The 22262-nt window shown below is 44.0% G+C and overlaps 1 protein-coding gene across 1 annotated transcript in view; it reads right to left on the bottom strand.

The window, feature by feature from the left end:
• Positions 1-22262, bottom strand: part of LOC308304453 (A disintegrin and metalloproteinase with thrombospondin motifs 2-like) — a 60099-nt gene that overhangs the window by 26454 nt on the left and 11383 nt on the right. Inside the window, exons 2-5 of the mRNA XM_080749053.1 lie at positions 7004-7214; positions 814-938; positions 504-587; positions 210-293 (exon numbers count right to left, since the gene is read on the bottom strand). Coding sequence (XP_080605179.1) covers positions 210-293; positions 504-587; positions 814-938; positions 7004-7214 — 504 coding nt within the window. The remainder of the gene's footprint in view (positions 1-209; positions 294-503; positions 588-813; positions 939-7003; positions 7215-22262) is intronic.

Here is a 22262-nt window from a genome sequence, read left to right on the forward strand (position 1 = left end):
TTTTTCGGTCAAGGACCCCCAAATCGACACGCAATAGACGGCGGACCCACGTTTGAAATGATTTTGTGCCGGGGACCCTTAATAAAGACTTTTGTTGTTATAGTGGGTGGGGTGATCTCTCAGTGAAATGTAACTATTCCTAATTTTTCTGGGGACCTCTGGACACTTTGAGAGCCATTGTTCTATTCAATGGAAGAGTGGTTTTGTACCATGGTAGCACTGAGCATGATGATTCTGACCAGAACCACATTGATGTTGGCACCCAGAGTCCGATCCTGGTAAATCTCATTCACCTGAAAGACACCATGGAATGGAGGGTGGAGAGAGAGAGCGAGAGAGAGAGAGAGAGAGGGAGAGAGAGAGAGAGAGAGGAGAAAGTGAAGAAGAGTGAACAGGAGGAAAACAAATTAGATGATCTAGTTTGTTAGCATAGCATTAGAGTCTGTATGTGTGTGTATGCGTGCATGCATGCGTGCTGTGCGTCAGTGTGTGTTGTCACCTACTATATTCATTAGCGTCAGCAGGTATTTCTGAATATTCTCTCGACCGTGAAAGTGTAAAATAGAATAGTCCACCCCCAACAACACCTATAGAATTAAACAGAGACAAGGAGGAGAAACGGACCATGATTCAGCCTTTTGGACTGTATTGTCTCAAACCGTACAATAACATATTTGAAGGATGATGCCTTTAAACACTTCAGATGAAATTATAAACACGTCAACAACCTCAATGTTAAATAGTTTAGGAGCAGTGCTAAATAGAAGAACCCCCTCAATGTTAAATAGTTTAGGAGCAGCGCTAAAGTAAAACCTCAATGTTAAACAGGTCATTGTCCTCTGCATCGCGACGGGAACGGCCAGACCGGAACACACGACTGGAAAAGTTATGCTTCTGTCTCAGTGCCTCCACGTCCAACAGACCTCCTAGAACAGGACCTGGAGGATAGAAATAAAGACAGAAAGACAGACAGACAGACAGACAGACAGACAGACAGACAGACAGACAGAAAGAAAGAAAGAGTAGATATTAGTTTTAGTTGATTCTGTTGCTGTGTAAAACGTACTGTGAATGAACTGTGTCATTTAACAACAATGTTAACTTGTGTTGTGTTAAGGCCAGTGTACACAAATATGTCCTCATGTGTACCCTGTTCATTAAGCACACACAAAAGCACACATACTGTAATGTACGTACGGATGCACGCACGCACACACACACACACACACACACACACACACACACACACACACACACACACACACACACACACACACACACACACACACACACACACACACACACACACACACACACACACACAAGCACGTACTGTATGCGCTGATGCACGCAGGCACTGATGCACGCAAGCACTGATGCACGCACGCAAGCACACACAGAGTTTAAAACTCACAGCTGACACTGTGTTTAAAAACAGCTGAGTCGTCAATAGGCCAAGGGGAGAACGAGAGAGAGACAGACGGACAGAAAGAGAGCGAGAGAGAGAGAGAGAGAGAGAGAAATGCAATGAGAAAGTGAAAGAGACAGGGTGTAGACTATTAATAGAAGCATGTGCAGGTAGCAGGACATTTCTCTGAGCCACCGCCAGGTTCTAGACGCTGGTCTCTAATGAAGCCTCCTGTATGACTGGCCTGACCTCACCGGGTTCACAGCAACGCGCGGCGAGCTGGACCATTTCCCATAATTCACAGCACCTCCACAGATAACGGATGCGAGTCCCTGCCCAGCGGCGCTACAGCAAATACCAGATGTCCCCTTCTCTGCTCTCCCAAACTGTTCTCACTACAAAGATGACAATGACTGTATACAGTATAGTATATATTTTTGAAGCGGTGAAAACCGCTTCCAAGGTATAGCTTTGTCTGTCCCGTGCATGTCCCGTGCATGTCCAGTCCAGAATGCTTCACATGACAATTTGGCTCTCCAGACAAAATCATTCATTCATTCAGAACACATAGAATCTAAAAATATAGAACTAAAGCACATAGAAAGCTTTTTTTTAAGATTTTTGGGCTTTTTGCCTTCATTGGATAGGACAGTAGACCGACAGGAAATGGGGGAGAGACAGGGAGCGACACGCGGCAAAGGTCGCCCTGATCGGGAATCGAACCGGCGACGCCGACAGGCACCGATGCCAAAACGGCAATGCCTATATGGTATGCGCCCGGTCCACTAGGCCACCAGGCGCCCCGTCTTTTAAATCCTTCAAAGGTTTTTTGAAAAACCTATGTTTCTATGTCAGCAATCTGGCTAGCCATCGTCAAAGAAAAGGTCCTTTTCACTTAACTGGAGCTCAGTTAGTCTGTTCTTGAGAGACTACTATGTCAGTGGTTCTCAAACCTTTTCATGTGAAGGACCCCCAAACTGATATTTATTTGGCCACTGACCCCCATCTCAAAATATTTAGTTCCAGTGACCACCCAGAAGCAAAATTTGAGTTACAAATGTTCGCTTTAAAAATACATTTGTTTTTGAGATTTGCACACTTTAAAAAAAATAGCAGATCTACAAGCTCGCAGCGCAGCACTCGGTGCCGCGCTGTGAGCTTGTATATCTGCTATTTTTCACTGGTTAAAGCATTCAATAATTCTAGGCCTACAACATTAAACAACATCAAACAACGTTAAACTCACTTTGCCACTCACTTTGCCACTCGATTTGTCATTCACTTTATGCATGCGCATAACCTCTATCGATGACATCAGGGACACATATTTGTTTATATATCAGATAACACTGTGGAGAACCCTCCCATGGTGAGAGAAAAAGGTTTTCAGAAAGAACAGGAAGCGGGGAGGAAGGAAGGAAGTATGATAATATAATAAGTGTAGTGAGTGTTCTTGGTGAATACCACCCCGTTCTCTGTTTTCACTGCTCTCTGGTTCTGTTTTGACTCTCCTCTTCTCTCTCTCTATATATATTTTCCTCTTTCTTTCTGCCACGTAGCAACAGCTGGCTGCCGAAGCCCCTCTTCTTGGCTGCTCTGTCTGTGTGTGTGTGTGTGTGTGTGTGTGTGTGTGCGCGCGCGCACGCGCACGTGTGTGCGCCGTCTCCACATATCTCATTCTACCTCCCCTTTTGCTCTCCCCTTTTCTCTCTGACTCTCTCTCTCTCTGACTCTCTCTCTCTGTCTCTCTCTGTGTCTCTCTCTACTCACTCTATTTCATTCTGCATTCCAGTTGAGGTCTCCACAAACTTGAGCACATAACCTCTGCACCAAATCATTGTGTGTGTGTGTGTGTGTGTGTGTGTGTGTGTGTGTGTGTGTGTGTGTGTGTGTGTGTGTGTGTGTGTGTAGGTAGGTGTGTGTGTGTGTGTGTGTGTGTGTGTGTGTGTGCGTGCGTGCGTGCGTGCGTGCGTGCGTGCGTGCGTGCGTGCGTGAGTGCGTGCGTGCGTGCGTGAAAGCATGGTGCGTGTTCCATTCATGTCTGGCATGTCTCCTGGAATAATGGGGGGAGAATATACTGACAGAAAGTGATACAACATCAGACATTTAGAGACAGACAGACAGACAGACAGACAGACAGACAGACAGACAGACAGACAAACAGAGTTCTAGACAGACAGAAAAGTGAATTAGCCATCAGTGCAAATCTTTTTGTCTTTTCATAGATTTAACAAAGGTCATCATCTCAGTCATGCAAAGACACAACATGCTCCAACCTTGTTTTGTTCTGTCATCAAGGCAGCTCATGTTGTATCATCACCGCAGCTGATTTGGGCTGCGCAGATGACTTAATTTGAAACACGTTAAGGAGCTGGATGACTCTGTCTCCAAGATAAAGTAATTTAGTCAACGTGTCGTTTCTCGCATTGCAATGCATTTGTTTTGACAAAAGTCAAGTTGTGGGCCAATCTGCTGGTCTGGAGTCAGCGATGGGGCTTAACAACTAACATGTGCTTGCCTGGCTGCCTGACACTAGCTGCTGTTTCTATAGTCACTGGTGAATTCTAATAAAACGCTTCTTCCTTCGGTCAGTTTGTCCCTCTGTTCGTCAGTCAGTCCGTCTGTAGGTCGGTTGGTCGTTCTGTCCGCCCGTCCATCCTTTGTTTAAGATGTGTTTTTGGCTTTTATTGATAGGACAGTAGACTGACAGGAAAGGGGGAGAGAGATGGGGAGTGACACGCAACAAAGGTCATCATGAACGGGACTCAAACCCACGGCATGCTGACAGGCATCAGAGCCTGGACTGCTAGGCCAGCGGGCGCCCTTGTTTGTTCATTTTGTTTGATCGTTCTTTCCTTATTGCTTTCCTTCCTTCCTTCCTTCCTTCCTTCCTTCCTTCCTTCCTTCCTTCCTTCCTTCCTTCCTTCCTTCCAGTGTCTTCTCTCCTTCCCTTCTTCTGTCTATCCCATCCTCTTTATCTCCATCCATAAGGAACCAAAACAGTATTAATAATAAGCGAACGTCTCTTAACAAGCACGTTGTGTGGAAGTAGCCCATCAACTCACAACACATAGCACGGTGCAAATATTCCCCCATAATAACATTCCCAAAAATTAGGGAGGTCAGGTTGACAGTCCAGAGAAAGAGCAGGCTTGCAGGCTGACTAAACACTTAAAAGACATACTGGTGTTATATCCCAGATGTGACCTGGTTTTAGGAGGGTGACTGCTGTTACATCAGCTGTGACCACCAACACCACCCAGCCCCGGAGCCCTAGAGCCTAGAGCCACTGCACGCCACTCCCAAACTGCAAGAGGGAACCGAGGGCAACCCAAAAGAAATCTGCATGTGTGTGTGTGTGTGTGTGTGTGTGTGTGTGTGTGTGTGTGTGTGTGTGTGTGTGTGTGTGTGTGTGTGTGTGTACAGAGTTGTGTGAGCATGTAGGAAAGATTGACCTGCAAGGTTCTTGGTACGGCTGCAGCAGTAGTGCAGCCATGCGATCAGAGATCTCCGCCGTACTGATGCATCTGGGAAAATCTAAATTCAGTGATGGACTACTAAAAGGTCTTTGCACACTGCTGCGTTTTTCGGGCCGAATATCGGAGTGAATTTCGGAGCGTCAACCTCACGTTATGTCAATCACGTTTGCACACTGCCGCCCGTTTCGTATTTATTTTCGGACCAGGGTTGATTTTTTCCCGATTTTCGCAGCTCCCTGGCCTCCGGATTTCGGATTTCCAAAACGCAACGAAAACACGCAGTGCAGTGTGCAACCAGCTTAACAGTGGAGAAAACAGCACAAACAAACCTACGCCTACTACAGTTTACAATGTAGGCATTTAGCACTCTTATCCAGAGTGACTTACAAGTGCGAGATTTGAATAATCAGAGTAGGGGCGCCCGCTGGCCTACCGGTCATATACCACATAGGCTCTGATGCCTGACAGCATGCCGCGGGTTCGAGTCCCGATCCTGGCGACCTTTGCCGCGTGTCATTCCTCATCTCTCTACCCGTTTCCAGTCAGTCTACTGTCCTATAAATAAAGGCATAAAAGCCCAAAAACAAATCTTAAAAACAAATGAAGGAATAAGCAGAGTAAGCATGAAGCTAGCCAGAGAGGTCAGTGACCTGTGCCCACTGTACAGTATATCTGTGTGTGAATAATATGACCTCAGTGTTTAGTAGTTACAGTATTGAGTTGTAACTTGTGTTGATGTATTTGTATACATATCTGTGTGTATGACAGTATGGATTTATGTGTACTATGCATGCACAGTAGGCGTGTCTGTGTGTGTGTGTGTGTGTGTGTGTGTGTGTGTGTGTGTGTGTGGTGTGTGTGTGTGCGTGTGTGTGTGCGCGTGTGTGTGTGTGTGTGACTTCAGGGGTTACTGTCAGTTCAGCTAATATACTGTATGAGTAGAAACAGATGTGAGATGAAGCCAGGAACGCCCACCCAGTACCACACACACACACACACACACACACACACACACACACACAGACAGACAGACAGACAGACAGACAGACAGACAGACGCACATTAAAATGCTGACCGCCTTAAGAACTGCTAAGTACCCCGGGCGGTCTCATCATCTCTAATGTGCCTAATAATTCACACACACACACACACACACACACACACACACACACACACACACACACACACACACACACACACACACACACACACACACACAGGAAAAGTATGATTTCATTGTTTCTGTACAGTAGTCTACTGTAGCAGCCATACACAATACCATTGACACCATTAAACACCCTTTATAGCAATACAAATTGCTACGACTCAGGTTAAGGGCTTTGCAGACGGGCGCGATTTTTCGTGAAAAAAAAAATGACAATTTCTTTTTTTTAAGAACCAATGATTCTCTATGACCGCATGCACACCTGCTCCAAAGTCTTTTCGCATGTGGTAAAAACTCATTGACTCCTTTTCGGATCCGCAGTGAGGATTCCGCACTACATTGCACCCCAAATCCAATGTGTTTTAACACATCTGGTGCCAACCCCGAGTTTCCCGAGTTTGAAAAGGTACCACCCCTGTGCCAACCCCGAGTTTCCCGAGTTTGGGCCGTTTTTGAAGACAAAATAAGATTTTTGTTTTCAAAAATGTTTTTTGGACCTCCAGAAATGTATTAGGCATGATCGCGAAACGCGAAATTGCATGTTTAACCCCCATACCAACCCATTCTTTCAAACATGGCAGCCATGTTTGTTTACATCTGAAGAAAACATAATGGCTGGTTAATCATGAATGCCTGAACGGATTTCCAAGCTGATTTTTTTGTTTGAAAGCTGTGAACAGTGTGCACACACGTGGTGCATCATCAAGGCATGGGCGTGCACGATCCGTGCACTATAAATTACATGGAAGTCTATGGAGACAATGGCATCACGGGACATTGAAGAGAAAAAAATCATTGCAACTTAAGTGTTAATCATGCAGCAAACAGAAAAAACATTTAGGTGTTGAGAGTTACACCTGATTGAAATGCATCGCATTGCAAGACTTTGCAAGTTTGTGTGTGTGTGTGTGTGTGTGTGTGCGTGCGTGCATGCGTGTGTGCACACCTCACCTTGCAGATAGTAGTCGTCGGTTTGATTGACAGCTTGGGTTTGATTGACAGTGGGTGGTTTCTTGATGACAGCGGAGGAGCGATATATGATGTGCTCTCGTCCGCCTCCTCCTCTTCCTCCCTCCCCCTCTTCCTCCTCCTCTCCTCTGCTCACCCCATGCTCCAACGGCTCGATGAAGAACTCCTCTTTACCCGTCCTGATCATACCTGCCTGGAAAGAGAAGTAAATGTTTGAATATTTTATTTTGACCTGATTCTATAAATGTCTTCTAAATCAAGGTTTTTGAAAAACACGTTTCTACTGTATGCCAGTGGTTCTCAAACATTTCCATGTCAAGGACCCCTATAATTATATGTAATTTGGCCGGCCAACCCCCATTTCGAAATATTATGTATCAGGGACCCCCCAGAAGCAAATATTTGAGTTACAAATGTTCACTTTGAAAAAGATATATTCAAAGATTAAACAAAAAGCAGATCTACAAGCTCACAGCGCGGTACCGCGCTGTGAGCTTGTAGATCTGCTATTTTTTAATAGTTAAAGCATAAAATAATGGTAAATGGTGCATTTATATAGCGCTTTTATCCAAGGCGCTTTACATAGATTGTGCATTACATCCACCCATTCACACACCGGTGGCGGAGGAAACCATGCAAGGCACCAACCTACTCAACAGGAGCAATTAGGGGTTCAGAGTCTTGCTCAAGGACTCTTCGACATTAGCTCAGGGGGAGCCCGGATTCGAACTGGGAACCCTTCGGGAAACCTTCGTGCTCTAAGTTTCTCTACCCCTGAGCTATGCCGCCCCAATGGTGAAAGTTGTTCCAGGTCTAAATGGGCTAAACTTTTACACTGATCATGGCCCCACCTGCATAGAGAGCGAGGTATCTGTAACTGTATTACTCTAATCCAATGATTCCCAAGCACTGGGTCTGGGACCCATTCGTGGGTCGCGGACACATTTTTATGGGTCCCTTAATTTTTTGTTTCCTACATTTTGTTTTTAATTGTTATTATTTCAAAACATTTTCAAAATACATTCCCAAAAAAATGTCATGAATTAAAACACAAATTCAATGATTTTCTTTTCAGTAATTTCATGAAGAAATCAATGAAAAATGTAAGAAATTCCATAAATTAGACAACAAATGTTTAAGAAGCAGTGAAAATAGCTGATCTACAAGCACACAACGTGGCGTGAAGCGAGGCGTTGTGAGCTTGTAGATCTTCTGTTTTCACTAGTTTGAGTCCCGGGCAAATGTCTAATTTCTCTTTTGGTCACGGGCTAAAATGTTTGGTAAACACTGCTCTAATCTAGAACATTGGTCAAGGCTCTACCTGCATAGAGAGAGAATTAACTGTAACTGTATCTATTACACCCACTAACTATATCACTAAAACTCTTTGTGTCACTTCTTGTCACTTTTATTTGTACTTTTATAGATGCTACACAGTTATGGAGGCAATGTGGCGTAGGAGGAAACATTCCTAAGTCATAATAATGACATACTTTCTCATAATAATGATTTAGTATCTCATAATAATTTAAGTATCTCATATGATTTTTCTTTCTAAGACAACATGGAAATGGGCTTTCATACTATGCAGATGTATCAGTAGTTGTTTTATTGAGTGCTTTGTTTTGTTTTCTTATGTGCATATATATTAGGGGTGTAACAATACAGTAACTGAATCGGAAAATAGATTTGAATTTGCTATGATCTACTATATCATTTGCTTTTTCAAAAGACATTCCCAAAAAAGCAAAGACTCATATGACCTTTCTTTCTAAAATTGTATGGAAACTAAGTATTTATGCTTTGTATTTGGCAATTTTAAGAGGGAAAATGAAAAAGAGGGGTCTAATTACCTTTCCATTCCATATAGCTACTCTTGTTCTATCGATAAATGTGTGTAATCTCTGTTCATGTCAAGGTGGGTTTGTCCATATGTGTTGAAATATAATGTCCATGTATTTGCTAGATAATCACAGCGTTTACTTCCATAATAATAGATCTTTTACACGTTTCACACAGATTTCATTTCTTTGTTAAATAGTTACTATATCGATTTTAAATCATTGAATCGTATTGTATCGCCATGAATGAACCAATATCATCCATGTATCGTGATGCATATCGTATCGTTGTTAAAATGTAACGTTAGACCCCTAATATATATTATTGCTGTCAAACAGAAACCTCATATCGGTGTTGGACATACCGGTACATACGTTTTCCACTCGACAGAAACAATATGTTGGTTACTCAATCAAATATGTTATTTAGACAGACATTCTGGTTTCTTGACCACAACATTTCCATGGCTGTCATTTAGATTGGATTTTTATCTGGTATCGTAGTTGCGTTGTAGCACTGCGTTGTAGCACTGACCAGGTTTCGTGTCAATGACTCTAATCCTGCACTTTGTGGCTTTGTCACACTGGATAAGAGCATCTGCTAAATGCCTATACCGGTACTTAATAAATCGTCGTTGTCGGGTGGAGACCTTGTATGTCCAAAACCGTTTGTTTTGTATTTATCATTTTAAAAATGATTTAAACTAGTGAAAACAGCCGATCTACAAGCACACAATGCCTCGCACCGCGAGGCGTTGTTTGCTTGTAGATCTGCCAACATCATAGAGACAGTGGCAACTAATATTTTACATTATTCCTGACCATACCTATCTACCTGGAGACATAGGACATCCCTGCCATGCATAGTCCAGCTGCCGAGTCCAGCTGCAGGGAGTAGCAGAGGGATAAGACATCCCTGACCGCTGCCCCACCACCCTGAGAAGTTCTGGGACCAAATGGGCAAAACATCAAGGAAGGACGGCTCCCAGTTGATGACCCTGCAGCTGCTACTCGTAAAATGCTCAGACCATCCTGCCACCAAGGATTTACCAGCAAGAGGAGGAACTCGCAACAGCTTTAAAGTAGCTCTTGCTAATTCAGCTTGAAGCCAAGCATCTTGGATGTTTATTTCAACTCTAATCTGTTACATTAAACCCTACCTAACGGCACAGATAAGTAACTGTAATCTCTTGGCCCTACCTGTAGTAAACACAATCTATTATTTTACTAGTTTTGATGAGAGTAATGATTCCTCTTCACATCCACTCTCTTACACTGAATGTTTCTTCTCTGTTGTGCTAAAGGAGGAATATTTTATTACGTTTCAATATAAGCCAGAGCAACAGCTGTAATAATGGAAGACAAACAGACAGACAGACAGACAGACAGACAGACAGACAGACAGACAGACAGACAGACAGACAGACAGACAGACATGTTCATTGATGTTGTTATTTTGGTATTAATTTCTTTCCAACTTTCATGGTAAAAAGCACCCTTGATTTATATGTAAGACAGTGACAGAAGGAAGGAAAAGTTCTCAGACGGAGAGAGAGAGAGAGAGAGAGAGAGAGAGAGAGAGAGAGAGAGAGAGAGAGAGAGATATGAGTAAAGTCTGTTATTGGAAAACGATGGAGAAACCAGAGAAGGAAGAGAAAGAGAGTGAACGAGCTAACAACGTTTATGAATTAAAGAATGTACATGTGCATATTGTTACTGACGAAGACCAGCGAGGAAGAAGGGTGGAGAAAAGAACACACAGAGACAGACATGACGGAGACAACCTGAGGCCGGAAGGGCAAGACTGAGCAGGTTATTACAGAAAACATGGTGAGACAGACAGACAGACAACAGACAGACAGATAGAGACAAAAGCTAGAAGAAAGAGAGAGGGGGAGAGATGGACAGAGACAGAGAGAGAGAGGAGGAAAGACAGATAGAGACAGAAGGGCAGAAAGACAGACAGACAGAGACAAAAGCTAAGAAGAGAAGTAAAGAAGAAAGAGAGAGAGCGAGAGCCTTTCCTCTGTGGTTCTGTGGAGCTTATTAAACCACTGGCTTTAACAATTCCCATCAGATGCACAACAGCCCTCCAACATTTCCATGAGACAATTACATGAGCTAACAGCATGACGTCAGCACACAACGCTCCGCTCCGGGACGCCAGTGGAATGAACTCAACCTGGAACGCCTCCCTTCAAGCGACGACGGGTTGTTTAGGACCAGTCGTTCTCAAACCTTTTCATGTCAAGGTCCCCCCGAATTGGGGCGCCGAAGGCCCAGTGGTTAAGTTGCATACCACACATACAGTAGGTTCTAATGGGGGTTCGACTCCTGAGCCCGACGACCTTTGCTGTGTGTCACTCCCCCATGTCTCTCTCTCCCTGTTTAGGCTACACTATCCAATTTTTCTTTTTTGAGCGGTGGTCACACCGTCTCCATAGCGTGGCCGTGTGTGTGTGTGTGTGTGTGTGTGTGTGTGTGTCTGTCTGTATGTAGCCTCTGGTGTGTGTCTGTCTGTATGTAGCCTGCCTGTGGTGTAGTACCTTTTATGACCACACATGTTAAGGGAGGGGCGCTGTTTTCAGGCCAGGCCAGGCACACACACACACGCACACACAGTCACACACACACACACACACGGGGGGGGGGGGGGGGGGGGGATGGGTAAACCACCGCTCAGTTCACACGGGTGTGTTTTTTTTATATATCTAATACAGATGAGTCCCAATCCCTGAGATAACCCCTTATCTCAGGGATTACAACCTAAAATACGATACAAACACACAAATTACATATCGATACAAAACCCGAGCAAAACAGCTGCAGGACCTCAGTTTTTCTCTTTGTGGTGCATGAATCCATCACAGGTGGAGCATAAAAACTAAAAGCTATCCTCCCAGATTCTGTGGACGGATGAGCGACAGTAAAAAGCGGCAGGTTCTGGGAGCAGAGTTTATATGAATTCTGTTTTTCTTTTCTTGTTCTATTTCAGTCTATTCATTTCTGAACATAATTTTTCAGGCTTGTTAGATGAAAATGACAGGGCACAGGGGTCTCATTTCCGTTTAACACTCTTTTGTTTCACTTGCCCGTCTCCCCCAATGTACAGGTGCTGAATACCGGATGCGATGTAATGGGTCATTGTAAATCAGTGTTTCCCAAACACCCTTTATATATGAAGTAGTGAAAATAGTACAAGCTGCTATTTTCACAAGTTCGGGTCCCGGGGAGACATCAAATGTATCTTTTTTCTTTCTCAAGCTGAAAGGTTTGGGAACCACTGAGGTAAAGTGAGCAGCTGTATAGGAGTCAACGTTTCCAGAACCATAAGGAAACAGGTGCCTATCTCCTGTTTAATTGGCGTGAGGCAGCTTCCTGCTACAGTGCACCCCTGGACATGACGCTAGCATGCCCCAATCCAGCCCTTGATGTTGAGCTCCAAGCAGTGAGGCATTTGGTAAAAAATGTTTTTTTACAATATTTGGTATGACTCAGACGGGGATTGGGCACACAACCCTGAGAGCAATGTATACTGCTGTAATCCCAATATAGACGTGGTGTTGGTGGGAATAAAGGGACTCAGATTAGGCTGCGACACTGCATTGAAAGGTGAACTAAAGACTAATGATACCCACTTGATAACCTCTGTGCCACACAAATTCTCTCATCATGCCCTCTATCCTCTAACATCCAAGACTGGTTTATATACAGGCACTCGCCCCCGTGTAATACAACATGGGATACTTACATCACATCCTGTGTTACTCACAAATGTGACTTTCTCTCTCTTTTTCTCTCTCTCTCTCTCTCTCTCTATCCTTTTTCATCCTCATCTCATGTTTCCACATCTGGGATAGATCAAAGTGTGCAGCAGTCCTCGCTCGGTGGAAACGTAAAAGCGAGAAAAACACTCCAAAATCACTGTTAGAACAATTCTTTGTGATCTCGGTCCAGATTTTGGCAACACGGGTGACTCACAGAGCCAGAAATCAGAGAGCCAAGCTTCTGATCTGTGATGTCGCCATGAGAGAAAACCAGGAATCTTCTCTAGCATGGTAAGTACCATTATTCAGAAGCCATTCCATTGGTTTCCAGCCTTGGTCCTCGGGGCCTGCTGGTGATGCTGATTTTCCGTCTCACTGAGAAGTAATGACACGCCCAGAATAGATGCCAGGTTAAACCACCTGGTCGTACCTACACAGCAAATCCAGCAAATTCCACCTTTACAGTACACTGCCTGGGTTAAGCTAAGAATGTGAGCACATGTTTGTACTGTCAGTGTACTGAAATGATGACTGTACTCCATTAAATAGTTGCCAAGTACTCAAAATGTATCGAAAACAGAGTACACAAACATCCTGGGTGACTTAATACTTCCCGGCTTTGTTTGTAAGGCAATGAGGAAAAGGACATATATGTCACTTTCTTGGTCTGGCAGCTCCAGCCTCCTGCTGGCAGATCTTCTGCACTGGGAGGAAAACTGGAGCTGAAGCTTTGATGGAATGAATATACATTGAAGTGAATGAAAGCCAGGTGGACATTTTTGTATGATTGCAACCTTTGTAAAATAATCGTTTTAGGGAAAATAAAAGAAGACATAACACACACTGTTTCCTGCTGCCTTTCTGTGTGCACACTGCACACCATATCATTTTATTGAGGTATCTAAAGAGCAGATGTTAGGTTTCTGATTGTGTAGCAAGTACAGTATGTGCTGTTATCTGACTGGTCTGTCAACCAATCCTCGTGATGCCAAGCCAGAAACATTTTCTGTGCTTATTGATACCTCAATAAAAATGTATAGCGTGCTAATCAGAAAACAATGTGTGATGTCTTTTATTTTCCTGAATCGATTTTCTGACAAAGGTTGCACTATCCCAAACCCTGGCTCTCATTGACTTTGACTCATCTGGCTAAAGTTTGCCTCCCAGGTGCACCAACGGCGCATGCCCATGGCGCAGAACAGTTCTGTTCCTTCTTCATAAAAGCCTTGGTTATGTACGCCCCCAATGGATGCTATCCAGGACATTTGGATCCTTCCCATAAAGCATTAGCTGCAACCAGAGTAGGCGTGATCGTAGGTAAATAAATAGGGCCTGTTTTTCCAGTGATGTAATCTATTGAGACAAACAAGTCTTCAGTTGATGTGAGATAATTTTATGCACTGAGCAAACTTCCTTTACAGCTGGTTGGCATTGTATTATCCACTGTATCGGAGTGTAAACTGCTGTACATTGGGGTGGGACTGGGAGCCCTTGCCATGCCTTTATGTAGATCATTTCTTTGCGCACTGTTCTTAAACTTTGCTACTGAAAACCAATGCAAAAAAGGACATGTTTTCAGCTACAAACATGCTAATGTTCTTATTGATGGAATCAAAATCAGATTCAAGGGGCCAAACACAACTAAAGTCAATGGACCGAGAAAGAAAAGCCGTTACCACTGCCTCAGATTTATAACTCTATAACCGGTTCAAATGTTTTTTATTTTGGTTCAAGCACTGCATATTCACCAGTATTAACACTGCGTGTAAAACGGTGTGCCCAAAAGCATAAATAATCTGTCCCAGAAAGTGTTTCAGTTGAGTCTTTGATGTTGAACCCCTGAAAGGGTCAAGGATAGCAAAAGGAATGTATGTAGTCACTAACTGAGAAAATGAAAGACAGAATAACTACTACTGTAACTAACTATTGGCACTGCATGTCCAAGCCATTATTGCACTAAAACTGAACCACTTGAACCCTAGCGTCACCCTTCTGGGGTGAAAATATCAGCTCTACAAGTTCACACATGTTGCAATGAGGTTTTTATTCTTCTTTCTGTTCTGCATGAAAATCCGTTCTTTCACATTTCGACCTTGACGACAACTTGCCTTCAACTTCTAGAAGTGTGTGTTTTGTTTAGTTTTTTGTCATGTGGAAAACAAAAGATCAAGTTATGAAGTTACTGTAGTGGCTAAAGATTTTGCATTGGGTGAGTTTGTTAAAGACTATGTAATGAAGATGGTGGATAACATAACCCTGAAAAGAAGTAGGAGATTACAAATGTTTGCCTTGGTTGCAACATCATGGCAGTGATACAGAGAACTGAAGAAATACTGTATACTCAGATAGCAATTATGTTTTAGATAAGGACCAGACAAGAGCGGATCACTACAATTACAACTGAGACTGAGCAGAACAGAATGTTGATGAATGAAGCGGTTTAGCCTGATATGCAAGCAAGTCATCAAGCATGGGGGCACAAATGCTAGTAACTCCACTGCATAATTTGACAACAACAATGTGCTAAATGTCACAAAGTTAAACAAGCTGTGGTAAAGACTGTTAACTTAATTTGCGCTAAATGCCTGCACCAGTGCCAGTTTCAGCCAGTGGTGTAAAGTAACTAAGTACATTTACTCAGGGGTAGAGAAACTGTCATTAGAACAGGGTTCCCGAAGGGTTCCCAGTTCGATCCCGGGCTCCCCCAGAATTAGTGTTGAAGAGTGTCGGTGAGCAGGTTGGTGGCTTGAATGGTTTCCTCCGTCATCGATGTATGAATGTGTGTGTGAATGGGTGAATGTAATGGGCTATCTCTGTAAAGCGCCTTGGTACAAATGCACCATTTACCATTTAACCACTTCAGCCCAATATACATTCTGGCCATCTGAGCTCACATTTTGAGCTTGTAGATCTGCTATTTTCAAAAGATTTGTATACATTTGAAAACTGCATAATAAGTACTCTTACTTTTGGTACTTTAAGTACATTTTGATACCAATACTTTTGTACTTTTACTCCAGTAATGTTTTAATTCCGGACTTCTACTTGTAAAAGAGTACTTCTACATTAAAAATGTGTACTTTTTCCACCAGTGGTTTCAGCACCAATCAGCGGGTTCTCCTCTACAGTAGAGGCGGACTACCATGGAGATGTGATTTACCACAGACAGTTAGATGGCTCAGTCGGAGACCTGCATGGAAACACTTTTTCTCTCTCATGGGGGAGATGAAAATTGACAGCCAGTGGGAGCTGCCTGGCTGACAGATGTGGCATTTTTTGATTGACATCACAAAACTTTTGAATGTGCCTAAATATCAGCCTGCAATGGAACAACACAGTAGTGAGCCAGCTACACATGCACATTATGGTCTCCAAGTGTTCCAAAGACACCTACTGTACGCCTCACATTTCCCTGTGCTGAGAGGTAATGTGAGCAAAATATACAACGATAGCGTCTCTCTATGGAGAGTTTAACGGAAGCTTTTAGGATCAAAGAGAAGGATAGGAAAGAAACAAAGAAACACCTGATGACCTCAGAGACAGGTGCGTAGGCAGGGATCAACGTATAGAAAAACTAAATGACCCGCACACACTGTCTGCACTTGCACAATATGAACACTGGTATCTATCTATATCTATAAATTAGGGAAATCTACGTCGATGTGTCTGCACTGACGTCATCCACGTCCGTGCGTCTGCGCTGACGTCATCCAATGGGATTTGCGATTGGTCAAACCTCACAGAACGTTTATGCCGCCAAACACATAATAATCTAAATATAAACGAGAAAGATGCAATTGGAAATTGCAAGTGTGGTTGCCTATTTATTGCCTAGATAGCAAAAACTCTGGGGCGCTGAGCTTTGGGGCACTGGGCTCTGCGGCGCTGGGTGGCACATGCTCTGGGGCGCTGATGGCACAGGCTCTGGAGCGCTGAGTGGCAGAGACTCTGGGGCAATGAGCTCTGGAGCACTGGGTGGCACAGGCTCTGGGGCACTGGATGGCTCAGGGGCGCTGGGTGGCTCAGGCTCTGGGGCGCTGGATGGCTCAGGGGCGCTGGGTGGCTCAGGGGCACTGGGTGGCACAGGGGTGCTGGGTGGCACAGGCTCAGGGGAGCTGGGTGGCTCAGGCTCTGGGGCGCTGGGTGGCACAGGCTCTGGGGCGCTGGGTGGCACAGGCAGTAGGGCGTAGGGAGGCTCTGGGTCGCTCTCCGTCCAGGACTCAGTATCACTGGGAAGTGGGGTCTCCTCATCGCTGGGCGCTGGTGTCTCTGTGTCAGTGGCAATTGGAGTGCGCCGGTGACGATGGGAACGGCGGCGGCCAGACCTCCTGCGAGGCTTAGACTGGGCACTGGTTGAAGTTGTAACACGACCCAAAGCAATGTTTTTGGCAACAGCCACACGAGGACCTAGCTGGTGCCGAAGTATGGATCTTGGTTCTGACTCGGGTCAGTGTAGCTGGGTATTTTAACCTGGCTACAAAAGTAATTCAGCAGGCCCATAGTCTTTGGGGGGTTAGGCTTAGAACAGGCAGGTTGAAGGTGCAAGGCCCCAATATTAATTTGAGGAGCAGGTTGAGAAGCAGGACTGGACTGAAGAAAATTATTTAGCCTTTCCCAGACAACTGTGAGGTGAGGGACAAAATGGCTGATCCATGGCATCTCCTTGAGCCAGAGCTGCTGTTCTGAAATCTTCCCCATGAGTTCAGCATGCTTACTGGAGTTGGAGTTAATTAGGCAAGTAACTGCCGATTCAAAATCCTCTACCTTCCTCTGAAAAAGTTGTCGTTCTGCTGGATTTTTGGCCAGTTTATTCTGTCAGGGTGTGAGGGGATTTTTTGGACCCAGGTGCAGATACGGTCAAACAGAGGCAGAAAAGTCTTAATGCAAGGGTTTTAATGAATACAGGAAAACAAGGAAGCAGACTGCAAGGAGAACTAAACTACACTGATACATTCAGATACATGCAGGAACAGAACATACTCACAGAGTGACAAATACTAATAAACTGGCAAGGGGCAAACTCAAACACAGGACTTAAATAGACACAGGACTAACAAGACACAGGTGAACTCAAAAACAATCAACACAGGGATTGGCTGGGAGACTAACAGGACACAGGAGGAGAAAACTAACAATCACAGGTAGGTAAGACAAGACAGGAAACAATAACTGGGCAGAAAACAGGAAACACTAGGAGAATACTACAACATAAAGGTTCAACGAAATTAAACATGACAGTTCATGACAAGGTTTCAATTTGTCCGATTGGCATAGAACTGTGTTGTCACTCCAAATGTTCTGCGCCAATCAGAACACCTGTGTTGGTATTCAACATGGCTGGTGTAAGACTACAAATGCAACCCATGAATAAAAGGGCCAATTTCCATTATTGGTCAAGTTTCATGTGACACTATAATATAGTACTATAAAACGGGAAAAACGGGCGCAAACCTCCATCCGTCTGAGTAACGGTTATCATCATATATTTTTTTAGCGAGAAATGTGTGCAGACAAACAATGCCATACAAAGCCAAAGTCACTGATGGATGAATGGCAATTGTGTCTGTGTAAATCGGTGTTGTTAGGAATGCTGTCAACGGTTTGTGTCAGACCAGATCTCTGGTCAGCCTAAATAAGATGTGATGCAATTTTTAAACATCGCATTTAGTCTGGGAACCACCAAGAGAGTGTTTTAACAGAGTGAGGCAGCAATATATAAAAGAGACTTGAGGGATTGACAGAGAATATCAAAACCAAATCTTTCCAGCCTGCAATAGACAGAGAACGCCTTCCAATTACCAGTGAAAGTACCAGCAGTGGTGTCCATGGACTAATCTTCTGAGTTTCCATATGCCTTCACATCTCAGGTTCTCCTCCATGAAGACATGAGGAGCCACAACAACCTCTACTGTCAAATGATGAGCAATGGACAGCTCCCCTCATCTTCCTTTGTAACCAGTCAGAAACGAGGAGACACAGACCAACCAAGATCTTGTGAGGACTTCATCTCAGCCAGGAGAAGTACAGAAACATCTGATAACTTACACAAGAAGGAAAACCTCATATGTGAGAAGAGCTTCATTGAGGTATCGACTCTGAAGAAACACCAGCATGTCCACAGTGGAGAAAACCCCTTCCACTGTGAACAGTGTGACAAGAGTTCTATTCAGCTAGGTCACCAGCGTACCCACACTGGAGAAAAACCTTTTGTGTGTAAACAGTGTGACAAGAGTTTCAGTGGCTTAGGTAACCGCTTAGGTAACCTGAAGACACACCAGCGTGCTGCAAAAAGCTCAAGAAAAAATTCAACCATGACCTCAAAAAACAAATTGAGCATCTTACTGCTCAATGCAAGAGACTTAGAAACCAGACAACCGCCCTAGTTAGATCCGCCAAAAAAAACTACATCGACGACAAAATCGATGAATACAAAAACAACCCACGAGACCTATGGAAGTTGCTTAACAACCAATTAGGCTTAAAATCAAAAACCATATGCCACAACATAAACATCAAAACGGACGCCGCTCTCATTTCTGACAAAGGTGAAGTGGCTACCCATTTTAACAAAACCTTTACCACCACAGCCCGTTCACTGGTCAAAAGACTGGTCGCCCCATCTGGGCGGTATGGTGAAGAATTTTTTAATACATTCTACAAAAAACTGGGCGTCAGTAAAGACAGCTTTAAACTTTCCACAGTGACAACTGATGAAGTGTTTAAAAAATTGAGCGCCCTACCTCAACACAAGGCCACTGGCCTTGATAAAATCCCAGCTAGATTTCTCAGAGATTCAGCCGCCACCATTGCTCCAATCATTACCCACATAATTAACCTTTCCATCGAACAGGGTCATGTCCCCCAGGACTTCAAACTAGCAAAAGTAATCCCCCTGCATAAAAAAGGTAGCAAACTAGACCCTGGAAACTACCGCCCCGTTTCCATTCTTAGCTCCATATCCAAAGTCATGGAGAAAATAGTCTACGAACAGATTGCAAGATATCTCGATGAGAATAATCTGATTTACGAGTTCCAATCTGGATTCAGAAAATCCCATTCCACTGACACATGCCTTCTCTATTTGACTGACCAAATCAAACGTGAAGCGGATCAGGGCAAGTATAGTGGCATGGTCATGATGGACCTCCAGAAGGCATTTGACACCGTGGATCATGCTATTCTGATTGAGAAACTAAAAGCCATCGGTCTTGACAGCGCAGCAGTGAGCTGGATGCAATCTTACCTGGTGGGGAGGGAACAGGTGGTGGAGATTAACGGTACCCTATCCCCCCCCCTCCCAGTAAGCTGTGGAGTTCCCCAAGGTAGCATACTGGGACCTCTGTTGTTCCTAATATACGTGAACGACATGGCATCTGCTTGCGACTGCAACCTGTTCCTGTTCGCGGATGACTCGGCTCTCCTAGTCTCGGGCAAGGACCACTTGCAGGTTGAAAAGACACTTAACTCTGAACTGAGTAAGATCTGCACATGGCTTAACGACAACAAATTATCAATTCACCTGGGCAAAACCGAGTCCATCCTCTTTGGATCAAATCATAACCTCAAAAAGGTAGAGAACTTCACAATCAAAGTGGGTGACAAGGTCATAACACGAAAAAACGAAATCTCCTACTTAGGATGTATCCTTGAAGCTAATCTTTCCAGCGAAAAGATGACTTCAAAAGTAATACAAAAAATCAACCAACGAACTCGTTTCCTACAGAGGATCGCCCCAATGGTCAACTTCAACACACTGAAGACCATAGCTGGTGCAATAATCCAGCCCCTCTTTGACTATGGAGTCCACGTATGGTATCGTGACGCCCCACAAGCCCTAAAAACTAAACTCCAAACAGCCCAAAATAAACTAATTAGGGTCCTGCTTAACCTTCCCAATCAGACTCACCTCACCGCTACCCACCAGTTAAGAGTGGGGTGGCTCAGAGTAGATGACAGAGTACAGCAACTTGCAATGGGCCTGGTGTACAAGATACACTACACCACTATGATACCCAAGTACCTGTCAAAATACTTTATGAACGTTAAGGATGTCCATAATTACAACACCAGAGGCAGTGCCACAGATCACGTTCAACCCAGAGTCAACTCAAAGAAAGGGTCGAACTCGTTTTTCTGCTACACCACAAAAATGTGGAATGCCTTACCGAAGGCCATAAAGGAGTGTGGATCACTAGCATCCTTTAAAATTGCCCTAAAAAACCACTTACAGGCAGCAGCCGTTCACAACTGGTAAAAACCTAGCCCAACCCTACCCTCCCTGCCCCTTCCTTGTATATACTGTACATACTGATTGTTTAGACTTACTGTTAACTGCCCCTTCCTTGTATATATTGTATATACTGTACTTACTGATTGTATAGACCTACTGTTTTCTTTTTTTCTTTACATATCTACTGCATAGTACTGTGTTCTATTTGTCTGTCATTCAATGTTATATGAGATACTTTAATGGTTTCCTGTTGAAATAAGCTTAGTCTTTTCATGGATCTCCTTTTAGTAGACCTTGTACCAGTGAACTGTACCGTCATGAATCTGTACATTTTCCTATGCAAACTTCTAATAAAGCCTTCAATCAATCAATCAATCAATCCACACTGGAGAAAAACCCTTTGTGTGTAAACAGTGTGACAAGAGTTTCAGTGAGTTAGGTACCCTAAAGACACACCATCGTACCCACACTGGAGAAAAACCCTTTGTGTGTAAACAATGTGACAAGGGTTTCAGTCAGCTAGGTCACCTGAAGACACACCAGCGTGTCCACACTGGAGAAAAACCCTTTGTGTGTAAACAGTGTGACAAGAGTTTCAGTGACTTAGGTGACCTGAAGACACACCAGCGTGTCCACACTGGAGAAAAACCCTTCATCTGTAAACAGTGTGACAAGAGTTTCAGTCAGCTAGGTACCCTGAAGAAACACCAGCGTACCCACACTGGAGAAAGACCCTTTGTGTGTAAACAGTGTGACAAGAGTTTCAGTGTGTCAAGTAACCTAAAGAGACACCAGCACCACACTGGAGGAAAATGACACAGTCCTTTTATACCAGCTTGGGCCTTGTGGACTAGCCTTCTTGAGGTGGTGACGTCACCGAGAACACTGAGGAGAAAGCGACGTGAAATCTCATAATATATATGTCACAGTTTTTTTGAGTTTCAGTGAAATTGAGAACAGGAGCACTCGTCGTGCGGCGCGGGGCAGAACAAGCGGTGGCTTTGATCTACAACAACGACAACGTAGCGTCGGCAGGAATGATGGCGCCTCACCGCAGGGAGGTTAGGGTTAGGGTTAGGCATAGTTTTACTGAGGTTAAGGTTAGGGTTAGGGTTAGAGTTAGGCATAGTAAGTTGGCTAAACATGGCTATGGCTAAACACAGCCAAGCTAGGCTAGTAGATAAACAAAGAAAGAGTGGTCGCAAACGAGTGACGTCAGCGACTACACAAGTGAATGGCTGTTGTCGCCATCTCATGGTGAATACGCAGAATTACACAGATGCGCTGATAAGAGACTATCAAAGTGAATTGATTCAGGTGGTGTTAGGGGTGTGTGGTGAACTACAAAACGAGCGCTCTTACCCCAATCTCACTGAGTTACCCAAACTGACTGTAACATATAC

The sequence above is a fragment of the Nannobrachium achirus genome (assembly GCF_963921795.1).
Source record: "Nannobrachium achirus genome assembly, chromosome: 19".
In the NCBI taxonomy this organism is placed as follows: Eukaryota; Metazoa; Chordata; class Actinopteri; order Myctophiformes; family Myctophidae; genus Nannobrachium; species Nannobrachium achirus.